Source organism: Oncorhynchus mykiss, chromosome 7, assembly GCF_057628025.1.
Source record: "Oncorhynchus mykiss isolate SJ-2025 chromosome 7, ASM5762802v1, whole genome shotgun sequence".
Taxonomy (NCBI): domain Eukaryota; kingdom Metazoa; phylum Chordata; class Actinopteri; order Salmoniformes; family Salmonidae; genus Oncorhynchus; species Oncorhynchus mykiss.
In genome coordinates, this window is record NC_143028.1 from 61,891,822 (window position 1) to 61,917,733 (window position 25,912).

At 41.4% G+C, this 25,912-nt stretch overlaps 1 protein-coding gene across 2 annotated transcripts in view; it reads left to right on the forward strand.

Moving 5' to 3' along the window:
- Window positions 1-25,912, forward strand: part of fkbp5 (FKBP prolyl isomerase 5) — a 46,824-nt gene that overhangs the window by 820 nt on the left and 20,092 nt on the right. For both annotated transcript variants that reach the window (XM_021610304.3, XM_036983904.2), the window contains exons 2-3: window positions 18,257-18,389; window positions 19,676-19,820. In XM_021610304.3, coding sequence (XP_021465979.3) covers window positions 18,285-18,389; window positions 19,676-19,820 — 250 coding nt within the window. In that variant the 5' untranslated portion in view covers window positions 18,257-18,284. The remainder of the gene's footprint in view (window positions 1-18,256; window positions 18,390-19,675; window positions 19,821-25,912) is intronic.

Here is a 25,912-nt window from a genome sequence, read left to right on the forward strand (position 1 = left end):
TCCAGATAAATGTAGGTTAGATCTCATGCTCATGTTCTAGTCCTTAATTTATCACGTGTCAATGTTTTTAATGCGAGTGAGATGAATTTACATCCATTGAAGGCTGTAATCCAATGCTATTATAACCGATTTACTCTTTTCATTATTTTTCTTTCTTTCTCACTCTCTCTTCAGACACACACACACACACACACACACACACACACACACAGACACACACACACACACACACACACACACACACACACACACACACACACACACACACACACACACACACACAGCGAGAGAGAATAATATATCAATTACGATTTCTATTTAATTCAAGGAAAATCTATAATTGACCTAAAATGAATATTTAGCCCTATTTCTTATTATAGGCTTATTACATATAGTTTAAGAAATAGCAATATAGCAGACTTTGTATGCTAGATGTTTACATTTATTCAACATGTTTCTCCAGAACTGTTGCTTATGCAGTGAAGCATAGTATAATAGGTGTGACTATTGTTAAAAACAATATGATTTTATCCAATCATTGTTTCAGTCTAATTATTGACTGGAAGACTGGGCAAAACGGATAGAAAACTAGGACACTGTTAAATATGTTAATCTGTAATTTCCTTTGCATTGTGATTGCTGGATAAGGTTGCAGGTTGAAGGCAACCAAAGCATTTATTGCAGCACACGTTCAAGGCTTGTTATGTGTTGGGGATTATGTGTACATACTGTACCCTCTATTATCAGACCAAGGTTTCCTCCCAAGGTCTGCTTGGCCACACAATGGTTTACTGCATGTTTATATGTGGATTAGTGTGTAGCATTGACTTGTGATAGAGAGCTTGGAGGCACATTATGCATCTGTGTAGTGATTGTGCTGCTCGAGCTCTCAGGACTGAATGTTCTCTGCTTTGTTGTGTTCCGTCCGTGCATTTATCCACAGGGTCTCTGTTCCACTCTCTCTCTGAATAACCTTTTACTGCAGTGTACTAAATCAGGGTCACACAGAGTGTTTCTTGATTCTTAAACAAATCTACTTTGAAACAAAAGTATACACCTCACACATGGTTAAGGGCTTAAAAAAAAGACATGTATCATGTCAGATAGAGTTGAAATGTATTACATTTTGAGATTGCATCCCAATATTACACTTTATATACATCACAGAATACAGAAATATAACATTGTTTGACATAGAAACACTGGATAAAAAAAGAAAAAAAAAGTAGATTAATTATGAAATTATGAAAAAAATAACATTCCACCCATGAGGCCACTAGGTCATTTGACTGCAGGCAAGGGCTACGAGACGAACTAACGCACTACCGGCTGTAACACAGCTGTAACTTACATTGATAATAACATACCAAGATGGTTTATATTTCTTCATCATAAATATGAACTTAAAGACAAATTCACAAGGATTCCGAAAAATACTGTGGTACATAATTAATAACAGTTACATTCCGCTATTAATGTTCCGTAGCCTGTGTTACCAAACATTTTAACGCCTTCCAAACTCAGATTTGACATTTCAGAAATTAAAATAATAGATGTTTTAGTACATCTGCGTCAATCCCTGCATTTCCCCCATTAAAAGAAGACGGAATGTGTGTTATTCTCTATTTGTGTTGCGGGGAGCCTATTTGGATATCGCCACCGATGCTGTGTTGTGACTGAGTGGGTTTCAGATTGGTGAACACCATCAGATTGTGCCAGGAATTTGGAACGGAAGAGTCATAGTGTTCACACACACACACACACACACACACACACACACACACACACACACACACACACACACACACACACACACACACACACACAACCTTAAACCTGACCTTAACCCTGAACCTAACCTCTAACACTGACCTGAATTGTAATCCTAAACCTAACCCCCAACCTAAAATAGCCTTTTTCCTTGTGGGTACTGGGAAAATATTCCCACACATCAGAATTGTCCTTGTTTTACTAATTTCTGGTTCCCACAAGGATAGTAAAACCATACACACACACACACACACACACACACACACACACACACACACACACACACACACACACACACACACACACACACACACACACACACACACACACACTCACACACACACACACTCACACACACTCACACACACACACACACACACACACACACACACACACACACACACACACACACACACACACACACACACACACAGGCACACACACACACACACACACACACACACAGACAAACACAGACACAGACACATAGACAGACTTACCCACACAGATGGAAACACACACTACTGCGAAGGTGGACACAAACAGAGATCGACAGAGGTGGACAGACAGAGATGGACAGAGTCATACAGGCTATTACACAGGTTTATTTCATAATTATATTATTAGATCATTAAATCAGCTTATGGTTCTTACATGTTAGTTGTGTGTGTGTGTGTTTATGCATTTGGCTCTGTCAATGTGGAAACTATACATTTACAGCTCCCAGAACATGATGTTCCGTTCCAACATTTCTTAGAAGTGATATCCATATGAGGAAATGCAGAGTCACAGAAAACAATAATAATTTGAAGATTTATTACTATGGTTATTGTTGTTATGTTAACAATGACAAGTGATCACAGGCTCCTTATATCATTCTGACATACTGTATGCGGGAACAAATGTGAGATTCCTACAGATCTAAATTAAGCATCAAATGTGTGTGAGTATGTGTGTATGAGAGCGAGAGTGCGTGTCAGTGGAGGCAGATGGAAGAAGCTATAGGAGGATGGGCTCATTGTAATGTCTGAAATGGAATAAATGGAACGCAGTCAAATGCGGTTTCCATATGTTTGATCTGTTTGATACCATTCCATGAATTCCATTCCAGACATTACAATGAGCCCGTCGTCCTGTAGCTCCTCCCACCAGCCTCCTGTGTGTGCGTGTGCGCGCTCACAAGTACCTCTGTACAATATGCACCAGTATACCAATAGGTACTCTCCACCTGAGCCATGGCCTGTTTACCCCGCTACCATCTAGAAGGCGGAGACAGTATAGATGCATCAAAGCTGGGACTGACGATTGATTGATAAACAGCTTCTATCTCCAGGCCATCAGACTGTTAAACAGTCATCACTAGCCGGCCACTGCCCAGTACCCTTCCCTGAACCTGAGACACTATCACTAGCCGGCTACCATCTGGTACTCAATCCTGCACCTTAGAGACCGCTGCCCTACAGAGTCATTGAACCCCTGTCACTATAATAATGTTTACATACTGTTTTACCACTTTATATGTATATACTGAATTGTAGTCATGGTTCGTCCTATATAACTACTGCTGTACATACCCTTCCTATTCATATACTGTACATACTGTCTATACACACCATTCACATATGTACCAGTCAAAAGTTTGGACACACCTACTCATTCAATACTTTTTCTTTATTTTTTACAATTGTCTACATTGTAGAATAATAGTGAAGACATCAAAACTAGGGATGCACGATATATCAGTGAACATATCGTAATCGGACGATATTAGCTAAAAATGCCAACATCGGTATCGGCCGATGTCTAGTTTAACGCCGATGTGCAAAACCAATGTCTAAGCTGATGTGCATACCTATATAACGTAGGTACATGAAGTAATGACGTTTGGGTCTTTGTGTGTCAAAAAAGATACAGTAGCACTGTCAAATCTGCACAAAAAAGTCTGCAAACAAGCAAACACCGGCCACAAACTATGCGTTTTCAATACTGCGTTGGTAATAAAGCATAATTTGTTCGACCGCAACTTCTGGGGTAGATAGCTTTCGCTTGGTACCTAGCTAGCACCAATACAACCAGCCTGAAAACAATGACCAGTAGAAACTGCAGTCATTTTCATTATTCTTAGCAATGATTTAGGAATCCTTGTAAGTATTAGCCAGGTTTCCACTTGTTGTTCGCCTATTGAAATTGAACTTCAGTTCATGAAAATAAATAGCTAGCCAGCTACTTGATGCTCGACCGGACCTGGTTATGTGTTGTGAAGCTAGCCACAATAAAGATTATGTATAATAGTGGAATTTGTGGTTTGCCTTCAAAATAAAAGTATGTCATTGACAGTGATGCAAATTAATATAAATAGTAGAATTATGCCATACTTTTATTTTGAAGGCTAACCTTAAAGTCACTGTTGTGGCTAATCCTTATTGTGGCTAGTGTCACATAGATGGGTCCGACCACCATTAATCAAATAAGAACTGTCTTACAGGCTGACCACACTGCTCACGCGCGTCAACGAGCATCTGCATTGCCAAGGGCTAAAATAGAACTCCTTTCTATTTCTGACTCAGATCGCTCTGCAAGTCCTGCCTCTCCCATCTCCTCATTGGTTTATAGAGCAGGTACCCACGTGCCATCTCCTCATTGGTTATACCCACGTGGGTGATTTGAAAGACGAACTGTGTTGCCTGTCGGTGTAGTAATGCTATGAAAGTTTAGATGCCAATCACCATATAAGTTCAAAGATGAAAAAGCCTGGAAGGAGGAGAGATGACTAGAAACGATTCGGTTGACCGTTTTATGTGTGGATTAATTGTCAGAGTAGAGGACCTTGTGCATTTAGGGTAAAATAACAACTCAATGTATATATCCCAGGACAAATTAGCTAGTAACAGCAAGCTAGCTAAATAGGACAAATTAGCTAGCAAGTGCAAGCTAACTAGCTAAATTGCCATAAATGTTTAATGCTTTTCGACCTGTTCCCAAATTAATGTAATTGGTTCAGAGTTTGTTTTGATATTTTAACCTGCGTGTCGTGATCGTGTTGGGTGTAGAGGATCAAAATAAATGTATGCACAATGGCGCGCAATGGTGCACGATGGTGCACGCGCGCAGCCGGTTTGGGTTCCGTGTTATAAATTCTGGTAATTTTAGATGACACCTAGCAATATAATTAGCTAGCCAACTATACCTACTGAAGCAGATTGTTGTTTTGCTATGTTTTTGGGGAAGAACATTGTTTGCGTATATGAGCTAGCTAACTTTTTTTTTATGACCAGCACTGAAGGTGCACGAGACAACTTTACCAGCATCATAGCATATGTATCGATGAATCGTTGTGACATATAAAATACGAGTGATAGTGTAATCAATGTGTAATAACTACGTAAAAAAATGAATGAACGTGCTAAATTATTATGTGACGTGCAGTCATATTCAGGTCCTGATTGGTCAGCAAGCTTAATTGACACGTCAAATAGTGTTAAATTGTATATTTTTTGACATGCAAAGACCTAAACGGTGTTCCATAGCAAAGACCCAAACGGCTTTCCATAGAAATCCTGGTTGAGAATGAAATGACTGAACAAATGAAAAACGAAACAGCACAGCAAGTAAGTGAAATAAATAGTTTTTGATTATGTTTTACAGGTAATGGGGACGTACGTAAATGTCAACAAAATAACTTTTTGGTCAATGTGGTGTGTGTGTGTGTGTAACCTTTATTTAACTAGGCAAGTCATTTAGAACAAATTATTATTTACAATGACGGCCTACCCCGGCCAAAGCCGGACGATGCTGGGCCAATTGTGCGCCTCCCTATGGGACTCCCAATCACAGCCGGATGTGAAACAGCCTGGATTTGATTCAAGGACTGTAGTGATGCCTCGTGCACTGAGATGCACTGCCTTAGACCGCTGTGTACGTGTGTGTGTGTGTGTGTGTTAACTATTTAATTGTACTAGAATGCCTAAAAGGCCGCAAATATTTTAAATATCTGTTTCGTTTTATTTGGCAAGGAAAATTTAGGATATCGGTATCTGCCAAAAATGTAATATCGGTGCATCACTAATCAAAACTATGAAATAACACATCTTGGTATTCTCTCAACCAGCTTCATGAGGTAGTCACATGGAATGCATTTCAATTAACAGGTGTGCCTTGTTAAAAGTTAATTTGTGGAATATCTTTCCTCCTTAATGCATTTGAGCCAATCAGTTGTGTTGTGACAAGGTAAGGGTGGTATACAGAAGATAAGTCCTATTTGGTAAAATACCAAATCCATATTATGGCAGGGACAGCTCAAAAAAGCAAAGCGAAATGACAGTCCATCATTTACTTTAAGACATAAAGGTCAGTCAATCTGAAAAATGTCAAGAACTTTGAAAGTTTCTTCAACTGCAGTCACAAAAACCATCAAGCTCTATGATGAAACTGGCTCTCATGAGGACCTCAACAGGAAAGGAAGACCCAGAGTTACCTCTGCTGCAGAGGATAAGTTCATTAGAGTTAACTGCACCTCAGATTGCAGCCTAAATAAATGCTTCACAGAGTTCAAGTAACAGACACATCTCAACATCAACTTTTCAGATGAGACTGCGTGAATCAGGCCTTCATGGTCGAATTGCTGTAGAAAGGACACCAATAATAAGAAGAGACTTGCTTGGGCCAAGAAACAGAAGCAATGGACATTACACCGGTGGAAATCTGTCCTTTGGTATGATGAGTCCAAATTTGAGATTTTTGGTTTCAACTGCAGAGTCTTTGTGAGACACAGAGTAGGTGAACGGAGGATTTCCACATGTGTGGTTCCCACTGTGAAGCAGGGAGGAGATAGCGTGAAGGTGTGGGGATGCTTTGATGGTGACACTGTGATTTATTTAGAATTCAAGACACACATAACCAGCATGGCTACTACAGCAGTGATACGCCATCCCATCTGGTTTGCGCTTAATGGGACTATCATTTGTTTTTCAACAGGACAATGACCAAAAACACACTTCCAGAGTATGTAAGGGCTATTTGACCAAGAATGAGAGTGATGGAGTGCTGCATCAGATGACCTGGCCTCCACAATTACCCGACCTCAACCTAATTGAGATGGTTTGGGATGAGTTGGGCGGCAGAGGGAAGGATAAGAAGCCAACAAGTGCTCAGCATATGTGGGAAATCCTTCAAGACGGTTGGAAAAGCATTCCTCATGAAGCTGGTTGAGAGAATGCCAAGAGTGTGCAAAGCTGTCATCAAGGCAAAAGGTGGCTACTTTGAAGAATCTCAAATATATTTTTATTTGTTTAACACTTTTTTTGGTTAATACATGATTCCATATGTGTTATTTCATAGTTTTGATGTCTTAAATATTATTTTACAATGTAGACACTAGTAAAAATAAAGAAAAAACCTTGAATGAGTTGGTGTGTCCAAACCTTTGACTGGTTTTATGTTTGTATATATATATATATATATATATATATATATATATGTATTTATATTCCAGACTCTGACATTGGTCATTCTGATATTGGTCGTTCTGATATGCCTTAATTTATTTCTCTCTTTTTATTTTTAATTAAACATTTTGGGATTATGGGTGTATTGTTATTACAGTGCCTTGCGAAAGTATTCGGCCCCCTTGAACTTTGCGACCTTTTGCCACATTTCAGGCTTCAAACATAAAGATATAAAACTGTATTTTTTTGTGAAGAATCAACAACAAGTGGGACACAATCATGAAGTGGAACGACATTTATTGGATATTTCAAACTTTTTTAACAAATCAAAAACTGAAAAATTGGGCGTGCAAAATTATTCAGCCCCCTTAAGTTAATACTTTGTAGCGCCACCTTTTGCTGCGATTACAGCTGTAAGTCGCTTGGGGTATGTCTCTATCAGTTTTGCACATCGAGAGACTGACATTTGTTCCCATTCCTCCTTGCAAAACAGCTCGAGCTCAGTGAGGTTGGATGGAGAGCATTTGTGAACAGCAGTTTTCAGTTCTTTCCACAGATTCTCGATTGGATTCAGGTCTGGACTTTGACTTGGCCATTCTAACACCTGGATATGTTTATTATTGAACCATTCCATTGTAGATTTAGCTTTATGTTTTGGATAATTGTCTTGTTGGAAGACAAATCTCCGTCCCAGTCTCTGGTCTTTTGCAGACTCCATCAGGTTTTCTTCCAGAATGGTCCTGTATTTGGCTCCATCCATCTTCCCATCAATTTTAACCATCTTCCCTGTCCCTGCTGAAGAAAAGCAGGCCCAAACCATGATGCTGCCACCACCATGTTTGACAGTGGGGATGGTGTGTTCAGCTGTGTTGCTTTTACGCCAAACATAACATTTTGCATTGTTGCCAAAAAGTTCAATTTTGGTTTCAACTGACCAGAGCACCTTCTTCCACATGTTTGGTGTGTCTCCCAGGTGGCTTGTGGTAAACTTTAAACAACACTTTTTATGGATATCTTTAAGAAATGGCTTTCTTCTTGCCACTCTTCCATAAAGGCCAGATTTGTGCAATATACGACTGATTGTTGTCCTTTGGACAGAGTCTCCCACCTCAGCTGTAGATCTCTGCAGTTCATCCAGAGTGATCATGGGCCTCTTGGCTGCATCTCTGATCAGTCTTCTCCTTGTATGAGCTGAAAGTTTAGAGGGACGGCCAGGTCTTGGTAGATTTGCAGTGGTCTGATACTCCTTCCATTTCAATATTATCGCTTGCACAGTGCTCCTTGGGATGTTTAAAGCTTGGGAAATCTTTTTGTATCCAAATCCGGCTTTAAACTTCTTCACAACAGTATCTCGGACCTGCCTGGTGTGTTCCTTGTTCTTCATGATGCTCTCTGTGCTTTTAACGGACCTCTGAGACTATCACAGTGCAGGTGCATTTATACAGAGACTTGATTACACACAGGTGGATTGTATTTATCATCATTAGTCATTTAGGTCAACATTGGATCATTCAGAGATCCTCACTGAACTTCTGGAGAGAGTTTGCTGCACTGAAAGTAAAGGGGCTGAATAATTTTGCACGCCCAATTTTTCAGTTTTTGATTTGTTAAAAAAGTTTGAAATATCCAATAAATGTCGTTCCACTTCATGATTGTGTCCCACTTGTTGTTGATTCTTCACAAAAAAATACAGTTTTATATCTTTATGTTTGAAGCCTGAAATGTGGCAAAAGGTCGCAAAGTTCAAGGGGGCCGAATACTTTCGCAAGGCACTGTATATTGCATTTCGCTGCACCTGCCATAACATCTGCAAAACTGTGTAGGTGACAAACTTTGATTTGATCAGAAAGAGTGGAAGGGTAATGTGTGAGCGAGGGGTAAAGAAAGAGGCAGAGAAGATGTTTCAGAGGAGGGGGTTGGTTGTAGAGGGGTGGAAGAGATGGAGGAGGAGAGATGGACCACAATGATTAGTAGAAAGCCATTTAAAGACATGTTACAGTACTTTGGCGACTAGTATGTATTTTTTAATCCTCCCACTTTGGGCTGGATGTGTCAATGTGTAGTTTATACATGCATAATATGTGAGCAGAATTATTGTTTTACCTCAACTATCCACGAAATCCCTAGTCTGAAAGTGACTGTTTTCTGGAAGCTGTGCAGCACCATTTCCCCTACATTTTCCAGACCCCTAGCAACTAGCGTTTCATCCAATGAGCTTCAGCCCCTCGTCATTTGAGTGACAGCTAGCAAGATGCACACACAGCAGAGCAAGAGAGAGAGAGCAATTACGTGGTGCACATACCTGCACATATGTGACGTAGTACGCATTTTTCGGGGACCACTTTTGGCTCGTGATTACTATTTTAAGAACTACTTGCTAAAAAGTATATGAAAGCCTTGAACTTAGTTCATCATGTCTGGTATGGATTGTCCAGACCAGCAGTGAAGCAAGTAGGTCACTGGGTATCTAGAGGGCCAACAGATCAACTGTGTCAGCTGCTCCCAATTTGCTCCCTTTCCCTTGGCTCTAACCATTCAATGTTTGCAGATTTGTAAGGTTTAAGCAATATGGTGGAAGCTCCACCACCACACTGCGTATACAGTACCTATCCAGACTCTTCAGATCGAGAAATATTAAAGGTTTAGGGCCAAGGGGAAAGTGTAGGTAGTGAATGGCGAAGGTGCATAACGATGTCGGAAGTCAGATATGATTTCATGTTTTACCACTATCCATGGAGTTTTTTTGAACTACGATGCACGACATGGTTCAATGCGCCAATAAATCAGCACTGTAAACTTTTTTAGTTTTTTCTAATTGCCTGCATCTTGGAGCTTAAATTGGGATCATGTATATGTGCTAATGACAATACAAAACATGAGTAACTTTCACGCCCTGACCTTAGAATTCTTCATTTTCTTTATTATTTTGGTTAGGTCAGGGTGTGACATGGGTGATGTATGTGTTTTTGTTCCTGTCTAGGGGTTTTGTATGTGTATGGGTGTTTACTAGTCTAGGTGTTATGTATGTCTATGGTTGCCTAGATTGGTTCTCAATTAGAGGCAACTGTTTATCGTTGTCCCTGATTGGAACCATATTTAGGCAGCCATATTCCTTGGGTATTTCATGGGTTATTATCTATGTTTAGTTGCCTGTGTCAGCACAATTATTATAGCTTCACGTTCGTTTTGTTGTTTTTATAAGTTTGTTTAAGTTTCTTTGTTTCATTAAAGAAGATGTATTCTCATCATGCTGCGCTTTGGTCTCATCGCTGTAACGAATGTGCCAGTAACAGAGCAATGTACACGATAACAATACATATCACGATATAGCACATTTTCTGTAAAATCAAATGAATAAATAGTTTTTAAAAAATGACCACGTGTAGAGGCCTATTTCTTATTACATTTTGAATTATACTCAACAAATAAAAGGTACTTATTCATGTTTGATTATTTCTCCTGTTATTTAGAACCTTTGTGCACATTTTCAATTAAGCATGTAACAATTTTAAATATTAATGTATAAAATCAAAAAAAGGAAATAGAAAACACAAACTATAGTTGCAAACAAAATAAATACAGTCCCAATATATATATATTTTTCACTTTTTCAGGACCCTGTCTTTCAAAGATAATTCATAAAAATCTTATTAACTTCACAGATCTTCATTGTAAAGGGGTTAAACACGGTTTCCCATGCTTGTTCAATGAACCATAAACAATTAATGAATATGCCCCCGTGGAACGGTTGTTAAGACACTAACAGCTTACAGAAGGTAGGCAATTAAGGTCACACTTATGAAAACTTAGGACACTAAAGAGGCCTAAGGCAGCACTACAGGGAGACAGGACGGAAAGCTGATCATCCTCGCAGTGGCAGACCACGTGGAACAACACCTGCACAGGATCGGTACATCCGAACATCACACCAGCGGGACAGGTACAGGATAGCAACAACTGCCCGAGTTACACCAGGAACGCACAATCCCTCCATCAGTGCTCAGGACTGTCCGCAATAGGCTGTGAGAGGCTGGACTGAGGGGTGGTAGGCCTGTTGTAAGGCAGGTCCTCACCAGACATCACCGGCAACGACATCGCCCATGGGCACAAACCCACCGTCGCTGGACCCGACAGGACTGGCAAAAAGTGCTCTTCACTGACGAGTTGCGGTTTTGTCTCACCAGGGTGATGGTCGGATTTGCGTTTATCGTCAAAGGAATGAGCTTTACACCGAGGCCTGTACTCTGGAGCAGGATCGATTTGGAGGTGGAGGGTCCGTCATGGTCTGGGGCGGTGTGCGTTATAGGGAAGACATCCTCCTCCCTCATGTGGTACCCTTCCTGCAGGCTCATCCTGATATGACCCTCCAGCATGACAATGCCACCAGCCATATTGCTTGTTCTGTGCGTGATTTCCCGCAAGACAGAAATGTCAGTGTTCTGCCATGGCCAGCGAAGAGCCCGGATCTCAATCTCATTGAGCACGTCTGGGACATGTTGGATCGGAGGGTGAGTGGTAGGCCCATTCCCCTCAGAAATGTCAGGGAACTTGCTGGTGCCTTGGTGGAAGAGTGGGGTAACATCTCACAGCAAGAACTGGCAAATCTGGGGCAGTCCATGAGGAGAAGATGCACTGCATTACTTGATGCAGCTGGTGGTCACATCAGACTGTTACTTTTGATTTTGACCCCCCCTTTGTTCAGGGACACATTATTCTATTTCTTTTAGTCACATGTCTGTGGAACATCAGTTTGTCTCAGTTCTTGAATCTTGTTATGTTCATACAAATATTTACACATGTTAAGTTTGCTTAACTTAAACACAGTTGACAGTGAGAGGACATAACTTTTTTTGATGAGTTTGTATATGTTTAAGTCTGAAGTGTACATACACTTAGATTGGAGTCATTCCAACTCGTTTTTCAACCACTCCACAAATTTCTTGTTAACAAATTATAGTTTTGGAAGTCTGTTAGGACATCTACTTTGTGCATGACTTAAGTCAACTGTTCACAGACAGATTATTTCACTCATAATTCACTGTATCACAATTCCAGTGGGTCAGAAGTTTACATACACTAAATTGACTGTGCCTTTAAACAACTTGGAAAGTTACAGAAAATTATATCATCAGAAGCTTCTGATAGGCTAATTGACATCAATTAACATGTCAATATGCATCATATACCATTGTTTAGGGCAGCTCTCATTGTTTTATTTTACTGCGGAGCCCCTAGTCCTGCTCAACATGCCTCAGATAGTTCCCTTGTCCCACCCCCCACACATGCGGAGACCGCACCTAGCTTAACTGGCACCTCCAGAGATACAACCTCTCTCATCGTGACTCAATGCCTAGGTTTACCACCACTGTACTCGCACCCTACCATACCCTTGTCTGTACACTATGCCCCGAATCTATCCTACCACGCCCAGAAATCTGCTCCTTTTATTCTCTGTTCCCAAAGCACTAGACAACCAGTTCTTAGAGCCTTTAGCCGTACCCTCATCATACTCCTCCTCTGTTCCTCTGGTGATGTAGAGGCTAACCCAGGCCCTGTGTGTCCCCAGGCGCTCTCATTTGTTGACTTCCGCAACCGTAAAAGCCTTGGGTTCATGCATGTTAACATCAGAAGCCTCCTCCCGAAGTTTGCTTTATTAACTGCTTTAGCACACTGCGCCAACCCTGATGTCCTAGCCATGTCTGAATCCTGGCTTAGGAAGGCCACCAAAAATTCTGAAATGTACATCCCCATCAAGACAGAACTGCTAGATTTGCAATCTACTGTAGAGATAGCCTGCAGAGTTCTGTCATACTATCCAGGTCTATGCCTAAACAGTTCGAGCTTCTACTTTTAAAGATCCATCTCTCTAGAAATAAGTCCCTCACTGTTGCCGCTTGTTATAGACCCCCTCAGCTAACAGCTGTGCCCTGGACACTATATATGAATTGATTGCCCCCCATCTATCGTCAGAGTTCGTACTGCTAGGTGACTTAAATTGGGATATGCTTAACACCCCGGCCGTCCTACAATCTAAGCTAGATGCCCTCAATCTCACACAAATTATCAAGGAACCTACCAGGTACAACCCCAAATCCGTAAACATGGACACCCTCATAGATATCATCCTGACCAACTTGCCCTCTAAATACACCTCTGCTGTTTTCAACCAGGATCTCAGCAATCACTGCCTCATTGCCTGCGTGCGTTATGGGTCCATGGTCAAACTACTACCCCTCATCACTGTCAAACGTTCCCTAAAACACTTCTGCGAGCAGGCCTTTCTAATCAACCTGGCCCGGGTACCCTGAAAGGATATTGACCCGATCCTGTCAGTAGAGGATGCCTGATTGTTCTTTAAAAGTGCTTTCCTCTCCATCTTAAATAAGCATACTGCACTCGCTTCGAATAGTCCCCGTGATATGCAACTTTTCAGGGAAGTCAGGGACCAATACACACAGTCAGTTAGGAAAGCAAAGGCTAGCTTTTTCAAACAGAAATTTGCATCCTGCAGCACTAATTCCAAAAAGTTTTGGGACACTGTAAAGTCCATGGAGAATAAGAGTATCTCCTCCCAGCTGCCCACTGCACTGAGACTAGGAAACACCCTACCACTGATAAATCGAGAATTTCTGGCCATGCTTTCCACCTGGCTACTCCTACCCCGGCCAACAGCTCCGCACCCCCGCAGCAACTGGCCCAAGCCCCCCCTGCTTCTCCTTCACCCAAATCCAGACAGCTGATGTTTGGAAAAAGCTGCAAAATCTGGATCCCTACAAATCAGCTGGAATAGACAATCTGGACCCTCTCTTTCTAAAATTGTCTGCCGACATTGTTGCAACCCCTATTACTAGACTGTTCAACTTCTCTTTCATATCGTCTGAGATCCCTAAAGATTGGAAAGCGGCCGCGGTCATCCCCCTCTTCAAAGGAGGAGACACTCTAGACCCAAACTGTTACAGACCTATATCCATCCTGCCCTGCCTTTCCAAAGTCTTCGAAAGCCAAGTGAATAAACAGATCACCAACCATTTTGAATCCCACCGTAACTTCCCTGCAATGCAATCTGGTTTCCGAGCTGGTCACGGGTGTACCTCAGCCACGCTCAAGGTCCTAAACGATATCATAACTGCCATCGATAAAAGACTGCATTGTGCAGCCGTCTTCATCAACCTGGCCAAGGCTTTCGACCGTGTTCTTTCACCCGTATTCTTATCGGCACACTCAACAGACTTGGTTTCTCTAATGACTGCCTCGCCTGGTTCAGTAACTATTTGTCAGATAGAGTTCAGTGTATCAAATCGGAAGGCCATTTGTCCGGACCTCTGGCAGTCTCTATGGGGGTGCCACAGGGTTCAATTCTCGGGCCGACTCTTTTTTTCTGTATATATCAATGATGTCGCTCTTGCTGCGGGTGATTTGTTGATCCACCTCTACACATACAACACCTGTATACATCTGGCCCCTCTTTGGACACTGTTAACAAAACTCCAAATGAGCTTCAATGCCACACAACACTCCTTCCGTGGCCTCCAACTGCTAGTAAAACAAAATGCATGCTCTTCAACCGATCGCTGCCTGCACCTGCCCGCCTGACTATCATCACTAATCTGGACGGTTCTGACTTAGAATATGTGGACAACTATAAATACCTAGGTGTCTGGCTAGACTGTAAACTCGCCTTCCAGACTCACATTAAGCATCTCCAATCCAGAATTAAATCTAGAATTGGCTTCCTATTTCGCAACAAAGCCTTCAACACTCATGCTGCAAAACATACCCTCGTAAAACTGACTATCCTGCTGATCCTTGACTTCGGCGATGTCATTTTCAAAATAGCCTCCAACACTCTACTCAGACTGCATCCAATTTGCTATCACAGTGCCATTCGTTTTGTAACCAAAGCCCCATATACTACCCACCAATGCGACCTGTATGCTCTCGTTGGCTGGTCCTCGCTACATATTTGTCGCCAAACCCACTGGCTCCAGGTCATCTATAAGTCTTTGCTAGGTAAAGCTCCACCTTATCTCAGCTCACTTGTCACCATAGCAACACCCACCAGTAGCATGCGCTCCAGCAGGTATTTTTCACTGGTCATCTGTCACGTCCTGACCTTGTTTGTGGGTAGTTGTTTCCTGTTTTGTGTTTTTTCACCTTACAGGACTGTTTCGTGTCGTTCACTCTCTTTGTTTTTTGTCATTCAGTGTTCAGTTTATTTAATTAAATTTACTATGAACATTTACCACACTGCGTGTTGGTCCGATGATTCCTATTCCTCATCATCAGACGAAGAGGAGAGCCGTTACATCATCCCCAAAGCCAACACCTTCTTTGGCTGCCTTTCCTTCCAGTTCTCTGCTGCCAATGACTGGAACGAATTGCAAAAATCACAGAAGTTGGAGACTTATATCCTCCTCACTAACTTTAAGCGTCAGCTGTGAGAGCAGCTTACCGATCGCTGCAGCTGTACACAGCCCATCTGTAAATAGCCCATCCAACCAACTACCTACCTCATGCCCATATTTGTTTTTGTTTTTCTGCACTTTTGCACACCAGTATTTATACTTGCACATTTATTGCCTTACCTCCTTACTTCATTTGCACACACTGTATACAGATTTTTCTATTATGTTATTGACTGTACGTTTGTTTATCCCATGTGTTACTCCGTGTTGTTGTTTTTGTCGCACTGCTTTGCTTTATCTTGGCCAGGTCGCAGTTGTAAATGAGAACTTGTTCTCAACTGGCCTACCTGGTTAAAATGCGTCACATATCAATTTGCATTTGGTACCTTGGTTCAAGTGTTAGCATCAACTCACAAAACCCCCGTTTCTTGACCGTGTAAATTGGGGCCATGTCTTTGCAGACTTAAGTTGTAACGGCAGCTGTTATCTCCTTCCATCTTTGTGATTCTTTGCCATATGGTGTGTCGCGGGCAAAAGCCTCTTGGGCCTTTTGGGTCTCACCCGTAGACTCTCTCCGTACTGTTTAACATGATTCTTGAGTAGGTGGTAAGAGGTTAGTGGTGTTTGAGCCTGTTGTCGGGACCGGCCTGCGGCATATTTTGCAAAGGACGGTTTACTGGTCCGTGTCAGACTTTTCATACCCAAACCACGTCCATGCGACCAAAGTAGCCCCTCTTTTAGGTACGAGCTCCGTGTCTCCATGCTCTGTGTCCTCCGCCATGTTTGTTTGTGTTGCAAATTTCCTTCCACACGGCACGAAAAGCATTGTCCAATTGAGGAAAAATATTGCTGTAAAGAGTGTGATTTTTCAACACAACGAAATAAACGATATACGTTTTTATATCGTTTCATATTATGCTCTATCGTCACACAATATATATCATCATATCGCCCAGCCCTAGTTCACGGGCAGGCTAAAGCTATAAACAGATATAGACATTCCAAAATCAACATTGACACAATACACGTTAACTTGGCAAATATGACAGCAAAGCAGCATTTTAATACCATAGCGTTCTTTAGGTAGTCACATAGTGTCATGGTGGACTGAACTCAAATCTGGAGTTGATGAAAGATGAATGATGACTTTAACCCTGATTGCGTCTACCTAATTTTCTGATGTCCTAAGGCATGGGACCAGGCCCTAATCTTATTGCCTTGAGGGAAAAATTAAGTTGTATCTTATCTCTAAAGATGCAACAGGCTCTGGCGTAGCACACCCACCCGCAGCCCCCTGTCTTTTTTTGTGTGTGGAATTTTCATTCAATTAATGTGAGGAGTTTTTACAGTTAGTTCTAAACTATGTGCACTGCACAGTTGATGCTAGTATTATGGTATGACAGCAACAAATTCCATGAGTTAACATGATGTATTGTGGATTGACAGATACAACTCATGAAGGCTGCCATTGAAAGACATCAGGATAATATTATATGTTAGCTCATCATCAGAAAGCTCTTTTGGCTTGTCAACGGTGTCCCAGAACACACTGTGCAGCATCACAAAGATTGACTGCACTGTTGCACCATCATCTCTCATATTTCATTCATCAAGTGCCAGTTTTCAGAATGAAGTAGGAACAAAAATATTTTTATTTGGCCATGGAAGAAAAAGAGCTACTGTGTAAATCGCTTACCACATTGCAGTTTTGATTGAATTTAACATTTTGGCGTTGTCAATAGTGAATGTGGGAATAGTATACTGCAATGAAACAGCATAGATACTGTACATGAAGACCTACAGATGTAAGATCTTAATTTGATCACCTTGTTGCAGGAGAACTTTCCTGCAATGCAGGATATTTTTTAACTTGAAGTGTATTTGAAGTTTAAAAAGGCGTCTGGAGTTTGTAATTTCCACTTTGAAATTTCAGACTTGATTTTCCCTTATGAAAAAAGGTATCATCTCCTACAATGAATTATAATCCACATAAAAATGTTGCATTTCCTGTTGCTTCCGGATTATTTTCCTGATGTAGTAAACTGACTCAAATTGAGATTCCACATGTGTACGTTTTCTGGTGTCTTGACATTAGTGTGATGGTATGACTGCAGAAAGTTAACACAATGTACCATGAGTTAACACGATGTACCGTGAGTTAACACGATGTACTGTGGGCTGGGAGATAAGGCAGCCATTGAGGCAATTTCTCTAGCTCCTCATCAGAAAATATGTTTGGCTCTTCAATGACAACAGTCTACCAAGAACGTACTGTGCTGCATGCCTCACAAAGAGGGACGGAGCAGAGTTTATTCTTCGTTAGTCAGCACCTCAACATACATTTTTGGGTGTGCGTCAGCTCATGCATTTTATCAGAATGAAGAAGAAACAGAGTTGAGATGTTAGAAGCGCCATTCCCTGACTCACATGATGTCAGAGATACTGTATAATATAGTTAAGAATGTACCTACCTAAAGGTCATATGAATATCATTGATTACATTTAAAGTGAGAGTCAGGTGGTTCTGAGAGGCCTTTCTACTGGTGGCTTTGTGTGTTGGTGGGGTTTTGTGAGTGTGTTATTACATTGGTGCATATCCCAGTTCTAACAATGTTTGTGTGTGACTCTTTTGTGCAGGGTTAGAGTGGCATTCTCAGGTGCAGATATGACCACAGATAAGGATCAGTCCATGGATGACCAGTCTCCTGCTGTGGTCTCTGCCGTTAAGGGCATTGACGTCACTCCTAACAAAGACGAGGGAGTTCGCAAGGTAGGCTTTAACCTCATCCCACCATCCTCTGTAAAGGACAAACTCAGGCTTGACATAAAGGAGCGTAGCTCAAATTATTATTAGGATTCAGGATTCAGGATTAGGATCTACTTTTCATACTCTGCGTTGCTTATCATTCCATAAACATGCGTTGTTGGTTATGAAAGGGATCTATTCAGTGTTAGGATGTGTTCTACTGTTGTCATCCTCTTTTAAGCCAGACCTGAAGCACACACACAATGTGTTCCCTTTGGCATGTTATTCAGAGAGACTTCAGAGATACTCTTCTTTCATAATTCTGCCACCACTCAAGTGTTCCTTTGTTTTGAGCACATCCTCCTCTAAACGTGGCAAGAAGAACAGAGCACGGCAAGAAATACCGTGAGGATTAAAAATACTAGTAGGGGTACATGAAAGATAAATATTTCACATGAATAAAGTCATATCATATTTTTTTTAAATCACTACAGCTGTGATGGATACAGGACGTTTCGGTACAATTTTATGAATGCCGACAGATAATTTGTTAATTTGACATTGTGTGATCTTTTTGTGTCTGTAAAATCAGTAATGCGAGAAATGGTGGTGGAAACGCTTTTATGCACAAATATTGTTATAATGACAATCATATCAAAGTACATTTGGAGTCACACGATGCTATGGTGTGTGGTCCTCCCACTACAACTCGGGAAACCTTGCAGTTTATTAGGCTATAGGTAAAATGATGAACTTCAGTGTGGTTAAAGTGCACAGTGATCTTGATGCTCCATTCCAATAAATATCAAGGGTCTTATTCTGATGACATGATGATCGATGCTTGACTGCCATTTGACAAATAAAAATATTCTTGCTCTTATCCATAATAATCTCATCATGTATACTAGCCTACCCGCACTGTATCTGCGAACTGTTGGCTAGAGAGCATGTGCCAAGACCAGAGCAATGTTAGGCACATTTGCTATTTAATGCAACTGTTTTTGTGACAAAACTATCGGTAGAGTTGAAAATTATATGGAAACACATTGAACTTTAGATTTGTATTCGGTACATGAAAACTTATGCTAAATGTAATTTTAAGGGCACTAAGTGATTACGCAGTGATTTTTCTTCGCAACAAGTCCAATTGGTGGAAACGCATATTTTCTTTATGCGGATTCTAGAATATTTGCATGAAAATCTTTCGCCAATTGGATGGAAACCTAGCTACTGTCTAGCTATAGAAAACAAGTACTAACTAGCATGCTGAGCTGAGCTGATCTTAGGGCTGACATCTGTTCTTTGTACAGGTGGTGAAAAAACAGGGAGAGGATGGGGACAGACCCATGATCGGGGACAAGGTAGCAGTGCACTACACTGGCAAACTTCTCAATGGGAAGAAGTTTGACTCCAGTATGGACCGCAAGAAACCCTTCATCTTCAATCTGGGAAAAGGTATGTTCGAGTCTGTGTCTGCCTCTTCCTTCCAGTACTCGTTTCTGTACATCTCAGTACCTTTTAGCTGAAGACGACCTGTTATCAGGATCTACAGATGTACATAGCTTTTACATCAGGTAACACTTTATATTAAGGTCCCTTAATAAACCATTTATAAACAGTTTGTAAAGTGTTTATTTGCCATTTATTAATCATTGTTCCTACATTTGTAAATGTCAATATGCAATCTCTAAATAGTTATTTACGCATTTATAAACACTATTTAAAATTATTTATTAAAGGTTAATAAGACAATGAATAAGGTGTTTGATCATAGCAATGTACTACTAATGTACTTATAAACCAGCTATAACAGCGTTATTGTTGCTCAGTTGGTTGAGCATGGCGCTTGCTACACCAAGGTTTTTGGGTTCCATTCCCATGGGGGCCCAGAATAAAAAATAAAAAATGATGCACTCTACTGTAAGTCGCTCTGGATAAAAGCATCTGCTAAATGACTAAAATGAAAAAAATCTAATGTCTAACTCACAAGACTATTTATAAGGAATTTATTAACGGTTTTTAAAGACATGATGGTGCCGACAGAGAGGGTCGCCTCGCTTCTAGTCCTTAGGAAACTATGCAGTATTTAGTTTTTTTATGTATTATTTCTTACATTGCTAGCCCAGAAAATATTAAGTGTTATTACATACAGCCAGGAAGAAATATTGGATATCAGATTGACATCAATTTACCAACATTACGACCAGGAATACGACTTTCCCAAAGTGGATCCTTTGTTCGCACCACCACCCAGGACATTTGATCTGATTCCAGAGGCCGACCCAAAACAACATCGGCGCAGAAGAGGTAGATGGAGCGGCCTTCTGGTCAGACTTCAGAGGCGTGGACACCACCCACCGCTTCCGAGTATATAACAAGGTAGACTAAATTAGGGCAAGGGTTGCTTTCCAGAGAGACATTGGGGATTGTAACATACTCTGTTTCACGGAAATATGGCTTCCTCGGGATATGTTGTCAGAGTCGGAACAGCCACCGGAATTCTTTATGTGTCGCGCCGACAGAAATAAACATTTCTCTGTGAAGAAGGGTATGCTTCATGATTAACAAATCATGGTGTAATCATAAAAACATACAGGGACTCAAGTCATTTTGTTCACCTGACCTAGAATAACTCAATCAAATGCCAACCATATTATGTCCAAGATAATTCTTGTTGGTTATTGTCACCGCCGTGTATATCCCCCCTTTAAGCCAATACCACGACGGCCCTCAAGGAACTTCACTGGAAACCATATATCCTGAGGCTGCATTTATTTTAGCTGGGATTTTAACTTCTTATGGCTAGGGGGCAGTATTGAGTAGCTTGGATGAATAAGGTGCTCCGAGTAAACTGCCTGCTACTCAGGCCCAGAAGCTAAGATATGCATATTATTAGTATATTTGGATAGAAAACACACTTAAGTTTCTAAAACTGTTTGAATGATATCTGTGAGTATAACAGAACTCATATGGCAGGCAAAAACCTGAGAAAAAATCCAACCAGGAAGGGGGAAATCTGAGGTTTGTAGGTTTTCAAGTCTTTGCCTATCCAATACACAGTGTCAAATTTGGTCCGATTGCACTTCCTAAGGCTTCCACTAGATGTCAACAGTCATTAGAACCTTGTTTCAGGCTTCTACTGTGAAGGGGGAGTGAATAAGAGCTGTTTGAACCAGGTGTCTAGTAGAATTCCATGAGCTAAGTCTCGCGCATGGCCGTGAGAGCGAGCTGCGTTCCCTTTCATTTCTAAAACATAAAAACATCCTAAAGATTGATCATATACATCGTTTGACATGTTTCTACGAACTGTAGTGGAACTATTTTGACTTTTCGTCTGGACTTAGTGCTTTGGCCTTGTGAATTTGGATTTGTGAACTAAACCCGCGAACAAAAAGGAGGTATTTGGACATAAATTATGGACTTTATCGAACAAAACAAACATTTCTTGTGGAACTGGGATTCCTGGGAGTGCATTCCGATGAAGATTATCAAAGGTAAGTGAATATTTATAATGCTATTTCTGACTTCTATTGACTCCACAACATGGCGGGTATCTGTATGGCTTGTTTTGGTCTCTGAGCGCTGTACTCAGATTATTCCATGGTGTGCTTTCGCTGTAAAGCTATTTTGAAATCTGACACAGTGGTTGCATTAAGGAGAAGTATATATTTAATTCCATGCATAACACTTGTATTTTCATCAACATTTATGATGAGTATTTCTGTAAATTGATGTGGCTTTCTGCAAAATCACCGGATGTTTTGGAAGCAAAACATTACTGAACATAACGTGCCAATGTAAACTGAGATTTTTGGATATAATTGTGTAACATGAAGTCCTATGAGTGCCATCTGATGAAGATCATCAAAGGTTAGTGATACATTTTATTTCTATTTCTGTTTTTTTGTGACCATCTCCTTGTCTGGAAAAATTGCTGTGTTTTTCTGTGATTAGGCGCTGACCTAACATAATCACATGGTAAGCTTTCGTCGTAAAGCCTTTTTGAAATCGGACACTGGTGGGATTAACAACAAGTTTATCTTTAAAATGGTGTATAATATTTGTATGTTTGAGGAATTTTAATTATGAGATTTCTGTTTGAAATTGGTGCCCTGCACTTTCACTGGCTGTTGTCAAATCGATCCCGTTAACGGGATTTCAGCCGTAAGAAGTTTACAAAGCAAATTTGAGAACAAGGCTACCTAAATTCTATCAACATATTGACTGTAGCACAATACTGGATCACTGTTACTCTAACTTCCGCGATGCATACAAGTCTCTCCCCCTCCCTCCTTTTGCCAAATCTGACCACGACTCCATATTACTTCTCCTGTCTATAGGCATAAATTCAAACAGGATGTACCTGTGACAAGAAGTTTTCAACGCTGGTCTGACCAATCGGAATCCACGCTTCAAGATTCTTTTGATTACGCGGACTGGGACATCGCCTCAGATAATAATATTGATTTGTACGCTGATTCGGTGAGTCAGTTTATAAGGAAGTACATTGGAGATGTGGATAGATGGCGGCATTTGCACAAAACTGAAAGTGTGAACCACCGCATTTAACCATGGAAAGATAACTGGGAATATGGCCGAATAAAAACGGTGTAGTTATTCCCTCCGCAAGGAAATCAAACAAGCGAAATGTTGGTATAGGGCCAAAGTGGAGTCGCAATTCAACGGCTCAGACACGAGACGTATGTGGCAGGGTCTACAGGCAATCACGGACTACAAAAAGGAAAAACCAGCCACGTCACGAACACTGACGTCTCGCTTCCAGACAAACTAAACACCTTCTTTGCCTACTTTGAGGGTAATACAGTGCCACCGACATGGCCCGCAACTGCGGCCTCTCCCTCTCCTTCTTCGTGGCCAATGTGAGTAAAACATTTAAAACATGTTAACCCTCACAAGGCTGCCGGCCCAGACGGCATCCCTAGCCGGATCCTCAGAGCATGCGCAGAACAGCTGGCTGGTGTGTTTAAGGGCATATTCAATCTCTCCCTATCCCAGTCTGCTATCCCCACATGCTTCAAGATGGCCACCATTGTTCCTGTACCCAAGAAGGCAAAGGTAAACTGATCTAAATGACTATTGCCCCATAGCACTCATCATAAAGTGCTTTGAGAGGCTAGTCCAGGATCATACCACCTACACCTTACCTGCCACCCTAGACCAACTTCAATATGCATACCACCCCAATAGATCCACAGACGATGCAATCGCCATCACACTGCACACTGCCTTATCCCATCTGGACAAGAGGAATACCTACGTATGTAAGAATGCTGTTCATTGACTACAGCTCAGCATTCAACACCATAGTACCCTCCAAGCTCATCATTAAGTTTGAGGCCCTGGGTCTCAAAGCCGCCCTGTGCATTTGGATCCTGGACTTGCTGACGGGCCACCCCCACTTCGCTGATCCTCAACACTGGGGCCCCACAAGGGTGCGTTCTCAGCCCCCTCTTGTACTCCCGGTTCACTCATGACTGCATGGTCATGCACGCCTCCAACTCAATCATCAAGTTTGCAGATTAAACAACAGTAGTAGGCTTGATCACCAACAACGAGACAGCCTATAGGGAGGAGGTGAGGGCACTCAGAGTATGGTGTCAGCAAAACAACCTCTCACTCAACGTCAACAAAATAAAGGAGATGATCGTGGACTTCAGGAAACAGCAGAGGGAGCACCACCCTATCCACATCGATGGGACAGCAGTGGAGAAGGTGGAAAGTTTTAAGTTCCTTGGCGTACACATCACTGACAAACTGAAATGGTCTACCCACACAGACAGTGTGGTGAAGAAGGTGCAACTACGCCTCTTTAACCACAGGAGGCTGAATAAATAATTTGGCTTGTCACCCTCAAACTTTTACAGATGCACAATTGAGAGCATCCTGTCGGGCTGTATCACCACCTGGTACGACAACTGCACTGCCACAGCCGCAGGGCTCTCCAGGAGGGTGGTGCAGTCTGCACAACGCATCACCCGGGGCAAAATACCTGCCCTCCAGGAGACCTACTGCACCCGTTGTCACAGGATGGCCAAAAAGATAATCAAGGACAACAACCACCCGAGCCACTGCCTGTTCACCCCGCTTACCATCCAGAAGGTGAGGCCAGTACAGGTGCATCAAAGCTGGGGCCGAGAGATTGAAAAACAGCTTCTATGTCAAGGCCATCAGACTGTTAAACAGTCGTCACTAACACAGAGAGGCTGCTACCTACATACAGACTTTAAATCATTGGCCACTCTAATAAATAGATCACTAGTCACTTTAATAATGTTAACATATCTTGCATTACTCATCCCATATGTATATACACTGTATTTTTATACCATCTATTGCATCTAGCCTATGCCGCTCGGTCTTCGCTCATCCATATATTTACATGTATATATTCTTATTCCATCCCTTTGTTTAGATTTGTGTGTATTAGGTATCTGTGGAATTGTTAGATTACTTGTTAGGTATTACTGCACTGTTGGAACTAGAAGCACAAACATTTCTGCTAATCATGTGTATGTGACCAATAAAATTTCATTTGATGGTATTTCTCCCCATTTGTATACAGTGCTTTCAGAAATTATTCATACACCTAGACTTATTCCACATTGTGTTGTGTTACAGCCTGAATTCAAAGCCCATCTACACACAACATCCCAGAATGACAGTGAAAACTTTCGAAGTAATTGAAAAATCAAGGACTTGGATCTTTTTTTGACCACTTTTTCAGAAGAATGGCCTTAATGTAAGCTCTTTATGGCAAAAACAAATAAATACAGGTGTCTTAGAGCATGCTTCAGGCTCTTAGGAAAGGCATTGCTGTTTTTGTCTTGTTCTAGATCAATATGAAAACCTCCATGGAAGAGGTATTAAACAAAAATTACAAACTTAAATGTTATTGCTAAATAGCAAGTAGATACTGACTTTGGGTGTCAGAGACCACACAAATATTTACTTATACAGATCTAAGCTTTAGCGATGTTGCTAGTTACATACAGTACATTCGGAAAGTTTTCAGAACCCTTGACTTTTGTTACATTACAGCCTTATACTAAAATGTATATATTTTTAAAAATCTCAAACTACACACAAAAGCAAAAACAGGTTTTTAGACATTTTTGCAAATGTATTAACCTGACAGAGTATTCAGAAGTTTTCAGACCCTTTGTTAAAGCACTGACGCTACAAGCTTGGCACACCTGTATTTGGGGAGTTTCTCCCATTATTCTCTGCAGATCCTCTCAAGCTCTGTCAGGTTGGATGGGGAGCGTTGTTGCATGGCTATTTTCAGGTCTATCCAGAGATGTTCTATCGGGTTCAAATCCGGCCTCTGGCTGTGCCACTCAAGGAGAGACTTGTCCCAAAGCCACTCCTGCGTTGTCTTGGCTGTTTGCTGAGGGTCGTTGTCCTGTTGGAAAGCGAACCTTCGCCCCAGTCTTAGGTCCTGAGCGCTCTGGAGCAGGTTTTAGTCAAGGATCTCTCTGTACTTTGCTTCATTCCTCATTCCTGACTATCCCAAAACATCCCCACAG